This window comes from Microtus ochrogaster, chromosome 16 (assembly GCF_000317375.1).
Source record: "Microtus ochrogaster isolate Prairie Vole_2 chromosome 16, MicOch1.0, whole genome shotgun sequence".
NCBI lineage: Eukaryota > Metazoa > Chordata > Mammalia > Rodentia > Cricetidae > Microtus > Microtus ochrogaster.
The window spans coordinates 53042325-53056688 of record NC_022018.1 but is presented as its reverse complement, the minus strand read 5'-3'; the positions used below and the strand labels follow the sequence as shown (position 1 = coordinate 53056688).

Genomic DNA, 14364 nt, shown 5'->3' with positions numbered 1-14364 from the left:
GACTTGAGCTCCACAGTATCTAAAACCCTCTTCTTTTCTAGCTTCTGAAGGCATTGCACTCCTGTGCACCCCCTACACACACACACACACACACACACACACACACACACACACACACACACACAGATGTAATTTTAATGCATGAGTAAAATTTATAAATGGCAAATGAAAACTTGAAATTACTTGATCTTTTGTGGTTTAAGAACAATACTTGAATACAGTCTTATGCATGAAAATGCATAAGGGGATATTTCTCTAGTTTTAATGTAATTGTTTTCAAGATGAAGATGTTCTAGAGCAGAGTCTTCGTCTTCTTCAACATTGCAAATTTGTTCAGGAAGAATATTCCTAAAGAAAATAAATATGTAAATTATAAATAGTCCAAGTAATCTAACTTTAGGATTTAGAAGTTAAGTTTTTAAAATGTTTTGGTTCTTAAAATGAAGTTAGGCAGGATAGGTTGACTCATATTTGTAATTCCAGTACTCAGGGATTGCAGTAAGTTTAAAGACAGTCATCACTACTCAACTCAGTTCCAGGCCAGCCTGGTATAGAGTAATGCCAGTCTCAAAGTGAGGAAAAAGACAGTAGAGTAGATCATTAGATCTACACAGCTGTAAGAGATGAAGCAGTAAGAGAGCCCTAATGGAGCATAGTCACAACATGCAAAGAGAGGAAGTTCTTTCTAATTGTTGATTTAAAACAGGAACTTTATTATTATGTAGCTGTGTGGCCAAGGCTGGCCTTTAACTCCTGATCCTTGTTGCCTTCACCTCTCAATTGCTTGAATTTACAAGCATAAACCACTGACATTGGTCCCATACCATTCCAGATTAATCTTCTAATCACCCATGCTACCTCAGCAGGCATAATGATTAAACATGTAGAAACATATTCCCCAAAGTAAAGGAAGTTCATGATTTACCTTCATAAAACTCTATATTCAAGCAATTACTGTACTCTCCAGATCACGTTATATACAGGGGAGTTGTAGTATAGTGTATTTATTGCTTCACAGCCTTAAATGAGTTAGTCTCCAAGGCTCTACATATTGTGTAATAATACTCTACTTAATACTATGGAAATTTGCAAAATTAACGTGAAATTGGAAATCATTATGAATCTTCACATGCTTATTTTCCATTTTAGCAACTATTAACATTGCTAGTTTTCTTCAGATCTAATTATTAGCACCAGTTTCTCTCTTCAAAATAAATCTAAAAGTTCACACTATGGATATTTATTTAATTTTTCACCCAAAACTTAAATTGATACTAGAAAAATCCAAAATTTACCGAATCTTATTGTTGTTCAGCCTCAGAAAATGTAGTGCTTTCATTTCTTGTATTCCAGGTGGTATGGATTTTAAGTCATTGTGATCCAGAAACAATTCTCTCAGAGAATGATATGCCCCGTAGAATGAGACTAGGTCCACACCATCATCAGAAAGTCTATTAAATGACAGATACAAGTACTCCAGGCCAGGTTCCATATGGCCAAAAACATAGCCAGGGATCCGTTCAATCTGGTTCCCAATTAGTACAAGGTGCAGCAGAGACTTAGGTAGATAGGAGGGGACATGGTAAAGCTTGTTATAGGACAAGTCAATGGATTCAAGATTTCTGCAACAAAGAAAAAAAGTGAGCAGGATAAGAAACTTCGGGAGACTGGCTGGCAATCCTGATGATCCTAAACAGAACCAGATTATATATATATGCCAATCTGGGTCTCCTGGCCCCTGAGCTCATATTCTTAGCTAGGAGTGTGCATGAGAGTCCAGGTGGAAAAAACTCACATATTTTGGGAAAATGGGGAGATTAAGTTCAAATTGTTGAATCAAATGAAATCCAGTAGTCTTTGTTTCTAGTAATGATGTTTCCTGATTTGTGGTGGGAATAGGGGCTGCCGGCACTTTCATTATTTGATTTATGATCTGGCACATCAGGAACTTGGGGTGAAATGGAGGAATGTGGAAGTGTTAATGTACCAGGAAGTCCTGGGAATGTGGTCAGCTCCCTGCTTTGTTCCAGAAGGTTCCCCTAAGTCTACAAGGGCTTCTGCCCGGCCCTTTTCATCCAATAAAGATTCCTCTATTCACAAAGGACTTCGTTATCCTCCAGTTGGGTCCAAAGCCTCTTTTCATCGCTGTGAACAGCTTGGGAACATATCCTTGTATAAACAAACATTCATCCTGTGTTTGGACATATCCATGAGACGTGATATCAGACAGGACTTGCCTTTAATTCATTCCTTCTTTGCTAAAGAATACAAATAGACTGTTGATTCCTGTCTAGGAAGGTGGATTCTATTTTGTACCTCTACTCTCAAACAAAACCTTCTTGGGATAGAGAAATGGTTTGGACAAAGAAGAAAGCAGTATGGTGTAGGAAGAAGACAAGCCTGGCCGCTGCAGGTTGGCATTTCCATCTAATGATGAAGAAAAGGGGTGTCAACCTCTTCTCTGTGTACAGAGGATTATGCCATTAAACTGACCACCTGTGAGGTAGGCATTGATTGTTATAGGCCAAGCCCCCCCCCTCTTTATAGTTTAGCACTTAGCACGTCCATAGGCAGTAGTGGTCATAATACCACTTAATTATGTAATAAGTGGTTTGGAAACTCAGTGAAGTAGCTAAATTTTGTAATTAAGAGTAACTGTTCCACGGGAAAGGATGCTAAGAAAGATACATTGTGGTAGATACTTACTCTTGATTTATCCATGCCAAAGGAGCAATCCGACTTTCTTCTATTTTATTATAACGTAGTACAATCATATTAATCTTTCTGGTATGATTGAAACAAATTTCAGTTATTTCTTCAATTTGATTATTTTCTAGGTATAATTCCTATAAATAAGGGAAAATATTATTTCTCTTCCATTTGTGTTCAGTGATATCTGATTTCATGAAACTAAAATAGACTATTCACATTAGTATTATTTAAAGTCTTATTACTTTTTCTAGTGAATTTATACTTTTTCGTTCAGTTTTTTTGAGACAGAGTATGCATACATGTGTGTGCAGGAGCATGTGGAGGACAGGGGTTGGTATCAGGTATCTTCCTCAGTCACTCTCCACCTTAGTTTTTTGAGACAAGATCTCTTACTGAGCCTAGGGATCATTTATGTGTCAAGTGCTTTACCAAGTCATCTCTTCAACCAAGTATGTTTTTTTTTTAGCCATAATGTTATAAGGTTTAGCATATCATATGATTGTATAAATTTTCTGACTTAACAAAACTTACATTATTTAGCTGGGCATGGTGGCACATGCCTTTAATCCCAGGCCTTGGAAGGCAGAGGCAGGCAGATCTCTGTGAGTTTGAGATCTTCCTGGTCTACGAGTTCCAGGATAGCCGTGAGTGTTATACAAAGAAACTGTCTCAAAAAAAAAAAAAACAAATTTCCGCCTCCTCCTTTATTTTTATTTTATTGTTCCCCTATCTTGATGTCTAGCTCTCGTATGTTATTGATTAATGAAAGATTAAAATCTTAATTCATTTCTACGTCTCACACACACACACAAAGAAAAACCCAAAACTTACATTAATTATGCTACTTGAGTTTTAGAACACTAAAAATTATGGGTGGAAATAGTCACAGCTCACCAGTGTTAGGCCTGCAGAGAGAGTAATGCTCACCCTAGGTTCCAGAATGCATGAGGGTCCAGTCTAACTGAACCTTAGCTTCAGACCAGCTTCCAGCTATTCCATAGTTTCTATAATGATTTTAGGGTCATGTTTTTAGACTTGAGCTATAATTAATTACTCAAAAGTAAAGTTAACATTCAGTAAGTTTCTGGTATTAGAAAAAATTACTAAAGGGTCTTAATTATTAATTTTTTTCTGGTTATAGTTAGAATACATAAGTAGAATTAGTTTATTTGTTAAATGTAACTTTTTATTCATACCATGGTTATTTTTCTTTTGTAACTTAATTTTGGCTTTGGTTAGAAATGCATAAAGGAACATTTAGCTTTTTGTTTTTATTGTCTTCTGTACTTAAGGGATGAATTACGTGAGAGGTTTCCAAACTCAAGGACACATCAGACTCACCTCCTCATGAGCCTTTTAAAGTAGAAAATTCCAACCTAAGTAAATCCCCGGAAGGGGTATTTAAGTCTGTTCTTGAATACTTCATATGCTGAAGACTCTAAAGCTATAAGAAAGTTGAAGTGAAACAGTCTTCAGATGTACCATGACACAAGGTTTGTCTGTTAGCAAACAGCATATGCTGTACACTGTATGCCCAGAATTTCCAAGATTGGTGGAAATAGGTCCCACTGGAAAGACAGAAGCCAGGCTGGAAAGTTCAGGCATGAGGAGGAGAATATTGATATTTTTTATCACCTAAGTTACACATGTATGTATTTTACCAGTTTCGTATATAAAAATATTAAAAACTTTATTTCATTTATTTTGTGTGCTTATGTGTATGTGGCTAGATACATGTATGGAAATCAGAAGGCAACTTGTGGGTTATCAGTTATCTCCACAATATAGGGCTCAGGGATCAAACTCAGTTGTCAGGCTTTGCATGAGCTAGGTTACCAGTTGAGCCATGTCTCTCTAAAATTTTGTATCTTTAAAAAATAATTTAGGTATCTGACTTTGCTGACAAAAAATAAGAATTAGCATGTCAAGGATAGGTTCTGGAGTGTTTATGTCTTAATAATTTAGATGAGGGCTGGGATATGCTTTTGATCCCCAGTACCATATAAAGCAGGGCATGGAAATGGTACACGCCTATAATCTCAACACTTGGGAGATAGAAGTAGGAGGATCAAGAGTTCAAGCCCAGACTAGGATAATAAATTCTTAGTACACAGAGGGGAAATCCTTTATCACATGGTGACTCACGCCTTTAATCTCAGCACTCCAGAGACAAAGGCAGACAGATCTCTGAGTTCAAGGCCAGCCTGATCTAGAGCAAGTTCTAGGACAGCCAGACCTACCTACCTACCCAGAGAAACCCTGTATTGAAAAACCACCAAAAAAAAAAAACCCTAGGTAATTCTGATGTAAAGTGGTAAATTCCAGTATATATTACATAGCTATGTCTCTTTAGCAGTAGGAAGACACAGGAATGTAGTAGTGTGACAACAGCATACAATCATAGTAGATAGCTCTCTGTTCTGACAATAGGACTAGAAGAACTCTGTACTGACTTTTTGCAGAATGAATATGGAATGTGGGGGGAAAAAAAGCTCAGATTAGGAAATCTGAGTTCCAGTTTGGTCTGTATGTATAGATACTCTGAACCTCAATGTTCCTAATTTAAGAAATGAGCATTGACAGTTGTTGGCCACAGACCACCTCAACGGGAGAGAACTCCAAAAGGTTTGAAATAAGAGCAGGGTCTGGAACCTGAAGTTAGATACAGTACAGTTGTGGGTAAAACTGGTGAAAATTTCTAAGCTTCAGCGTTAATAAAATAGTTCAGACCTTATTGGTACAATTCTTAGGTCCATACTGTTATTATTAGGTCAGAATATAGTTTCACTCAGAAATTTTGAATTGGAGATGTGATGGACAGTTTTATGTCAATTTGAAACAAGCTAAAGCCATCTGAGAAGAGAGAACCTCAATTAAGAAAATGCCTCCAGATGGGCGGTAGTGGCACATGCCTTTAATCCCAGTGCTTGGAAAGCAGAGGCAGGGGGATCTCTGAGAGTCCCAGGCCAGTCTGGTCTACAGAGTGAATTTCAGGACAGCCAAAGCTATACATGGAGAAACCCTGTCTCAAAAAACAGGAAGGAGGGAGGGAGGGAGGGAGGGAGGGAGGGAGAGAGAGAGAGAGAGAGAGAGAGAGAGAGAGAGAGAGAGGAGGAAGGGGGGAGAGAGGAGGAAGGGGGGAGAGGGGAGAGAGAGAGGAGGAGGAAGGAGGGGGGAGAGAGAGAGAAAGGAAGGAAGGAAGGAAGGAAGGAAGGAAGGAAGGAAGGAAGGAAGGAAGGAAGGAAGGAAAACTGCCTCTATAAGATCAGCTTGGAAGCCGGGCGGTGGTGGCGCACGCCTTTAATCCCAGCACTCGGGAGGCAGAGGCAGGCAGATCTCTGTGAGTTCGAGACCAGCCTGGTCTACAAGAGCTAGTTCCAGGACAGGCTCCAAAACCACAGAGAAACCCTGTCTCGAAAAAACAAAAAAAAACAAACAAACAAAAAAAAAGATCAGCTTGGAGGCAAGCCTGTAGAGTGTTTTCCTAATTAGTGATTGATGGGGAAGGGCCCATCCTACTGTGGGTGGTGCCATCCCTGGGCTGGTGGTCCTGTGATATATAAGAAAGCAGGCTGACCAAGCCATGTGGAGCAAGTCAGTAAGTAGTTCTCCTCCACGACCTCTGCATCAGCTCCTACCCTGCTTGAGTTCCTATCTTGACTTCCTTCAATGATGAACAGTGCTGTGGAAATGTAAGCAAAATAAACCCTTTCCTTCCCAAGTTGGTTTGGTCATAGTGTTTTGTCACAGCAATAGAAACCCTAAGTAAACAGGGGACAAGTAATTAAACTTGCTGGTTCTGGACTGGAATAATTTAATCAGTCTCTTCCCCACCAAGAACTGTCATCATTTCCATTTTTTATTTTATCAGATGCATCTAATACTCAGATGATAGTGAATTCTGTATATTAGTACCAGAACTCTATTGAGTTTAATATATATTATAGTAGTCTTCTACAATATTTGTTTTAGAGCCAGATAGCTTAGTAGGTATTAAGTGCTTGCCACACAAGCCTAACAACCTGAATTTGAGGCCAGCAATTCATGGTGGAAGAGAGAAAACCAACTCCCAAATGTTGTGCTCTGATTTCCACATGCACATTGTGATGTGTATGTGCCTATACTCATGCACGTTTCTGTCTTTATCTCACACTGACAACAACAATAATAATATTTAAAGGATACTTGTATATTATATAGTATGTAATACATTTAAAACATTAAACAAGTTCAGTGTAATGGCACACACTACACTCAGGAGGCTGAAGCAGGAGGATCATGATTTCTAGGCCAGCATGAACTACATAGTGAGATCCTGTTTCAGAAAATAAAACAAACAGAAATTAGAAGAAATATACCAGTACCTCAATAGAAGCAGGAAGACCTTGTGGTATGATTCTAAATTTGTTTTTTCCCAGACGTAGGTATGAAAGGCTCTTCAAAGATTTGAAAGCTAACGGATTGACATTGATTTCACTGAGATTGTTTCCTTCCAATTCTAAGGTGACAAGTTGATTTAAGTCTAGAAAAATAAAATTATCTGAATATTAGAATAACTTTAAAAGCATGTAGTTTGGACTGATGATGTAGCTCAGTGGCAGAGCACTTGCTTGGGACCTAGACTGGAGCCCCAGCACTGAACAAAGAAGAAACAATGAAAAGAAGAAAGAAACCATTTGAAAAAAATTCAATGTATTTGTTATTTCTTTATCTTTGTGTCCCACATAAATCCTTTTCCTGAGTATTTTATACATGACTTCTGCACAATTCTACCAGAACAAGAATCATGGTTGAGGGAAATAATTCAGATGTTGAAGGGTACAAATATATAAGGAGCAGAAACAAGGAAGAACAGAAGGTAGATAGAAAAGTAAGGATCACCTCTAGAGGCCATGTTCCTTGTGCTAGCTGGTTCTGTGTCGACTTGACACAGCTGGAGTCATCTGAGAGGCAGGAGTCTCAATTGAGAAAATGCCTCCATAAGATCAGACTGAGCACAAGCTGGCAAGGCATTTTCTTCATTAGTAATTATGGGAGAGGGCCCAGGCCGTTGCAGGTGGTGTCATCCATGGACTGGTGGTCCCAGGTTGTATAAGAAAGCAGGCTGAGCAGGCCAGTAAACAACATCCCTCCATGGACTCTGCATCAGCTCCTGTTCCCAGGTTCTTGCCTTGCTTGAATTCCTGTCCTGACTTCCTTCCATAACGAACAGTACTGTGGAAGCATAAGCCAAATAAACCCTTTCCTCCCAAGTTGCTGTGGTCATAGTATTTCATAACAGCAATAGTAACAATGATTAAGAAGACACTTGCCAAACAGAGATTTGGAGTTTAAGTGGACAAGGAGTAAGGGTGTCATGACATTCATTGGAAGCATTTGCAAATACCTGTAAGTATAAATTGGTAATGTGATACGCAGTGGGATAGTGATTCTCTTCATCATCCCACACAGGAACAAACACTGTCCTCACTAACCTTCAGTCTCTCAACAGGCAAGTTAGAAATATAGCAGAGTGCCAGATGTAGTGGTGGCGCACGCCTTTAATCCCAGCATTCAGGAGGCAGAGACAGGCAGATCTCTGTGAGTTTAAGGCTACACTGGTCTACATAGGAATGTTCCAGGACAGCCACATCTATATAGTGAGATGCTGTCTCAGAAGAGGAGGAGAAAAAGAAAAGAGAAATATACCAAAGCAGTGAATTCCCATCATAGTTTCTCATTTACTAGCACAGAGTGAGGCCAAATGAAAGGATTTTTATTTTGTTTTATTTAAGAAAAGATTATCAGAATTCTCCATGTAGTCAGACTGAACTATCAAGGAAGACCTTTATACAAACAAGGTTTTTTTTTTTTCCCTACCCTCTTTCTGCTGGCCTCAGGAGTGGTGTCATCCAGGTCAGACAGAGCATGAACCACTCAACAGTGACATACCCAGGGGCCTCTGAGTCAGAGGTTCCCCTAGTAGGGGATGTTTTCCTGCTCAACCTCTGTCATCAGCATTGCAATGAATGCCCTGTGCAGCTCAGGCCCATTCTGTGCAACAGCAATGACAGTCTCGTGAGAAATAGAGGTAATCAACGCCTTACCTTTTTTTTTTTTTTAGAGAAAGTAGTATAGATGGGAGTGGTATAGAAGTGATAATCTCTTATGGATACAGAGATTTAGAAAGAACACATGGAGATAAAAGGCCTGTTTGAACCTGCTGGGATGGAGGCCTCATCTTAGGTAAACTATGTGTAGCAGGGTAAAATTATTTTTCAGACTAGATGCAATTGTCCCTTTGATTTAGGTCTGGCTTTCATTCTCTATATCCCCAACTACAAAACTGAGGGTGCTGTGACAAAAGCCACATAAGAACAGATTACTCTGCTGGTGGTAACGTAGCTTCAGTCAAAGATTGGGTTACAGGAAGTAGGGAAGACAGCCAGGAAACTAACCATAATTATGTTTCTTTGTATCTTATTACCAAAATTAAAGGTGCAGAGGATCCAGCTTTTCTTTAACATATAGGTAGAGATCTTGAATTATAGACATTTCTATTGAAAAGTGGAGAATAGAAGTGGTTAGTTACATGACATCCTGAGAAACAACAAATTCACAATGCTTTGTGTTCCTGTGCTGTTCTGTGTGTGTGTGAGAGAGAGAGAGACAGAGACAGAGACAGAGAGGTGGGGTAAAGAACATTTAGTTATGTTAGATCTGAGGTCACTGTTGAAAGGATTCCTAACAAGAAAATAGAGGTAAAAGACCTTTGTTGTGGGTAAGATAGTGACCCATTGTAGAATGGCATATTAGTGTTCCTGGTGGACTAAAGCAGTCAGGGTGAGGTGACTTTAGTTTGACTGTTCTAGTCATGAGGCATGACAAGAATATTCTGAAGCACATCCTGTTTTCTACTACCCCTCCCTCTGCCTTTTACTCTTCCTGAGTGGTAGTGCTTCCCTTTCTGTCTAGCACATATCCAGTGTCTCAGCTGGTCTCCTTTACTAGTTAGTTATGTGTGCTTTTATATACCCACCTCCCTTAACACTTGACTTCCAGCCGCTCTCCCCCCCCCCCCGCGCCTACAGTTCCTGCAGCATCTACAACTGCCTCTCTTTTTTTTTTTTTTGGTTTTTCGAGACAGGGTTTCCCTGTAGTTTTTGGAGCCTGTCCTGGAACTAGCTCTTGTAGACCAGGCTGGTCTCGAACTCACAGAGATCCGCCTGCCTCTGCCTCCCAAGTGCTGGGATTAAAGGCGTGCGCCACCACCGCCCGGCAACTGCCTCTCTTTCTTTCGCATGGCTTTTCTCTCCTGGTTTTCCATTTCTCTGAAACTGTGATCTAAAAGGCCATTGGTGAGTGAGTAGCTGTGGGAAAGGTAACTAGAGGACAGTGGCTTTTAGAGGCAGCACACAGAAAGGCTGTGTCACAGCACTGGGGGAGGTCATTGCAGGCTCACCTGCTAGCTATTACCCACAGTGGCAGAACTCACCAGAGGCAAGGGAACCCAGCACCTGCCTCAGCCAAGGAATATCTAGACCTCAGGGGCCAATATACAGCATGACTAAGAAAGAACACAGGTACCCAGTAAGTACCAGAAGATGTCTAATGTGAGAGAGCAGAAGAGATCTTTCCTGGCTACCAGCATAAAGATGTGACTTCCTCTGTGCTTAGTGCATAGAGATTAGAGAGAAGTAGGCCAGTTCACCCAGAACACTCTGGAAATACAACATATTTGTTTGAGAGGGACAACATGTGCTGAGAAGCTATTTCATGGAAATATGAGAAAAACTTCAAAATAGGAGTATATAGTAAGACTTGGTGGTTCATGACTAAATCCAGCACCTGGAAAGCTGAGACAAAAAGATTGCAAGCTCAAAACCTGCTTATACTATATAGTGAGTCCCTGCCTCGTAAAAGAAAGATCAGTAATTTATGGTTTTATAGGGTATCATTTTAATAGCAGAGCTAGAAATGTAAACCCAGTTTACACAGCCTATTTATATCTTTGTTCTCAATTCTGTGTTCCTTTCAGTTTCCAGTGTCTTTTCCATATGACAAAGCCCATCAAAATCTGTGTTTATTAAATGTTTTTCATGTGCACATTCAAATCCATCTGGAAACTGAGTGTTTCCATAACTATGTAATCCTCACATTTGGCAATTCTCAATAATTACTGTTTTTTTCTCATCAACGGAAGTGTTTTCTCCTATGAAGTGTTTTGGAAGCTAACAGAAGTACTGTTTGGATTGCTTATTCCTTTGTATGTGCTCTCTTTCAATATTGCTTAATAACTCTTTCAACTCAAGTTAGCAGAAAATATTGGGCACTATACTTCATGAGCAATGCTAGATGGTTATGAAAATGAAAAAGAAAATTAGGCAGTCTTGTCTTACGGGAATTCACAAGCTAATCAATAGTGTAAGGGTTTGTTCAAAAATGACACTTCTGTGCAGTTGCAATCTGACAGCTTCAGCTGCGTGTCACTAGAGGAAGAAGAGCAAGAGTCCACTCTAGCATGTCTAAACATGCTTCACTGAGTTGTCCCTCGGAAAGCCAAGCTGTGATGACAGCTTCAGTTTCTACATCATGGGGTACAAAGTTGGCAGGACTTCGCCTCTCACACACTCTCAAGAACAGAGCTGCCACTGGGCAGTGGTGGCACACGCCTTTAATCCCAGCACTTGGGGGCAGAGGCAGGCAGATCTCTGTGAGTTCAAGGCCAGCCTGGTCTACAAGACCTAGTTCCAGGACAGTAAGGGCTGTTACAGAGAAACCTTGTCTCGAAAAACAAGCCAGACAAACAAAGAACAGAGCTGACCAAGGCTGCTACTGTGAGATTTCTTCCTCCACTGTATAACAGCACCCCGGCTTCGCACACAGTGCATGCTCATTCCTTCTTTACACAGGATTTTCATACTCTTGGACTGAGGTTCCAGCATAGGAAAATAAGTAATGATGCATATGAATACAGTGAATCACCCAAATACATGGTGCTCGGGGAGTATTAGTGGACCTCCTCAGATACTAAGGGCTTGTTAGAGAGTTACTGTGCTGATTAAGGCTTTTTTTTAATTTTAAGGACAGCAGGACATTGAAAAGGCAATAGAGACATATTTATTGGGTAAGTGATTAAAGTTAGTTTATCAACTTAATGGTGAAATAACCTAAAATTTTCTTATTATGCATTTAGCAATACCATAAATCAATTTATATAGCATAATGAGAATGGTTATAAAATATATATCATTAAAAAAGTGTTTGTCTAGGGAAATTACTCAGTGGGTAAAGTGCTCACTGTTCAAGCATGAGGACCTGATTTCAGATCCCTAGCACTCTGGTAAAAGCTGGATATTGCAGGACATGCCTATAATTTCCAACTATAGAAAGCAGAAACAGACAAATCCTGTGGACTTACTCGCCCAAATTCAGTGGTGGTGGGGGGGGGGAGACGGTAGAAAATGATAGAGGAAAACACCTGACATCGTTTACCCCTGGTCTGCAAAGCGCACACTCTCACACACAGGATTTAAATACCTGATAAACTTTCTTCATCGATGGCCTGGAGATTATTGTCATTTATTTTAAGTTCTTCTAGTGTAGATGGTAATTCTGAAGGGATGTGTACCAAATTATTTCCATCCATGTTCAGACGCATTAACTTCTTCAAAACCTTAGAAAAGCAATTCTCAAGGTTACCATTTTTCTCAGTCACAGCTGGTTCACTATTTCCCATAGAATGGTCAGTCTTATTTTGTAAGGCCAGAGATTTTACCTTCTTAGCAATAAACAAGTTTCATTAACTGAATTCAGTAATTTGAACCTGGTATAAATGCTAATAATTAATTTTAATGTTATTTATAAAGTTCAGTTTCCTATTTCACTAATATTTATGCTAGAAATTTGATTATAAAATAGCACTTTTCAGATGGGCAGAGAGGAAAAGAAAATCTGAAAGGACTTAGAGGGGAAGAATATGATCAAAATATATTTAAATTTGAAAATTGTTTTAGGTAGTAAAAATATAAAAAATTTCAAAACTAAGTGATTATATATATATGTGTGATTACCCAAACAGCTGGCTTTCTGCGCACTATGTTCCCACATTTAGAGCTGCATGCTCATTCCAGGCATGTCCTGAACCACCAGCAGTGGGGAGCTGCAGTGAATGGATTTTTCTGAAGCTATGTGGAATGATTGCTTTCTCCAGGGATCACAGGAATCATTTCCAAGTTTTACCAGGACAGAAAAATCCCCATATCAAAAAGAGGATAATCTATGACATTTTTCTCTTGCTCAATTATCAGATAGATCTATGACCCTCTATGCCATCTGTTGTTTGATCAGAAAGATGGAGAATATGAAGCAGGCACTGGGAGTCCTCCTCCCCCTATCTGCCTGCATAGACTCCAGAGAACTAGGAGAGAATCCAAGAGGCCACTTATTTGTTTCAAGGGCAGATCAAGGGCCCAGAATATTTATTATCCAAAGGGGGGAAATTAACCTGGTGAGATAGAGTGTGCTTTACCTAAGGCTTCAAAGCATATGTGATATCATTTATGCACACCAACCTTTCTTCTCTTGCTTTTATCTTTGTTTCCCTGAAATTCCCCGATCTAGATGAGTATTTTCTCCTTTTTCAAAAAAAATCTTTTGGTCAAATCGGTTTTCTTCAAAGGTTTTCTTTGTACATTTGCTATCCTTTCTCTTTCATTCTTCCTCACAAATCTATCTCATGCTAAAAGATTAGCATTGAGCTCATTTGCTTTTTAAACTCTTGCTGCCAAAATATTCTCCATCACATTATGTCTACTGTGCTTCACCTTGCTGGTCTGAGCATATTAGTAGAGGCTCCCAAATATGCTCTCTCTTATTATTGGACAATTCTTCACACCAAGAGACCAGACTTCAATGTATATTCATCTACTGGGAAGAAACTATTCTTTAAATTCAAAACATTGGTTATGTCTGATCTTATTGTTGCTACTCTTCCCATAAGATTAACATATGTAAAGCAAAAAATGATAAGCAAAAGAAAACTTGATATAATTAAGGACATCAGAGAAGAAACTTAATGTAGAAAAAATTAACAATAAAAACCTTTCTGCTTATTTTTTCCTTCCCCACCTCCACCTAAAGCCAGTAGGAGTCATCTTGTTACATATTAATGGAAGTGTATACCTTGAATGCTTTTGGACCTATGCCTGAAGAAGTGATATTATTTCTGCTCAGATCAAGCCTTTCCAAATTTGGTAATCCATTAAATGCTTCGTCCGGAATGGAACTGATTGAATTCCCTAGGATGTACAATAGTTGTATTAGAAACATGTGCATATATAGACATGTACATATATACTTAAATGTGTGTGCATGTTTCTGTATACATGAATATTAAGAGCGAGCTTTATATGGAAAGGAAAGCAATATTCAAACAAGGACAGAATATATAAACAAATGCATACTTGGAAAAATAGCAAGATTAGAATGAAACAATTTAACAGTGTAAAGTGTGTCTTGGTTAGAACCTCATGTTTCAAATGAAACTACTTAAAATAACTACAATAATCTGCTAGACAAGGCTAGGGCAATGTGCACTTACAACAAAGGTTTGTGTTTTTCCTTCATATTTTTATATTTTTATACTACCATTTCCCTGTACTTTTTTTTTTT

At 39.1% G+C, this 14364-nt stretch overlaps 2 protein-coding genes across 2 annotated transcripts in view; one reads left to right on the top strand and one right to left on the bottom strand.

Annotated features, from left to right (window-relative positions):
* Cenpp (centromere protein P) overlaps positions 1 to 14364 on the top strand; it is a 198050-nt gene that overhangs the window by 122854 nt on the left and 60832 nt on the right. The gene's annotated exons all lie outside the window — the stretch shown is intronic.
* Positions 134 to 14364, bottom strand: part of Ecm2 (extracellular matrix protein 2) — a 33667-nt gene continuing 19436 nt past the window's right edge. Inside the window, exons 5-10 of the mRNA XM_005355171.2 lie at positions 13876 to 13991; positions 12232 to 12367; positions 7077 to 7234; positions 2707 to 2846; positions 1296 to 1622; positions 134 to 348 (exon numbers count right to left, since the gene is read on the bottom strand). Coding sequence (XP_005355228.1) covers positions 180 to 348; positions 1296 to 1622; positions 2707 to 2846; positions 7077 to 7234; positions 12232 to 12367; positions 13876 to 13991 — 1046 coding nt within the window. The 3' untranslated portion in view covers positions 134 to 179. The remainder of the gene's footprint in view (positions 349 to 1295; positions 1623 to 2706; positions 2847 to 7076; positions 7235 to 12231; positions 12368 to 13875; positions 13992 to 14364) is intronic.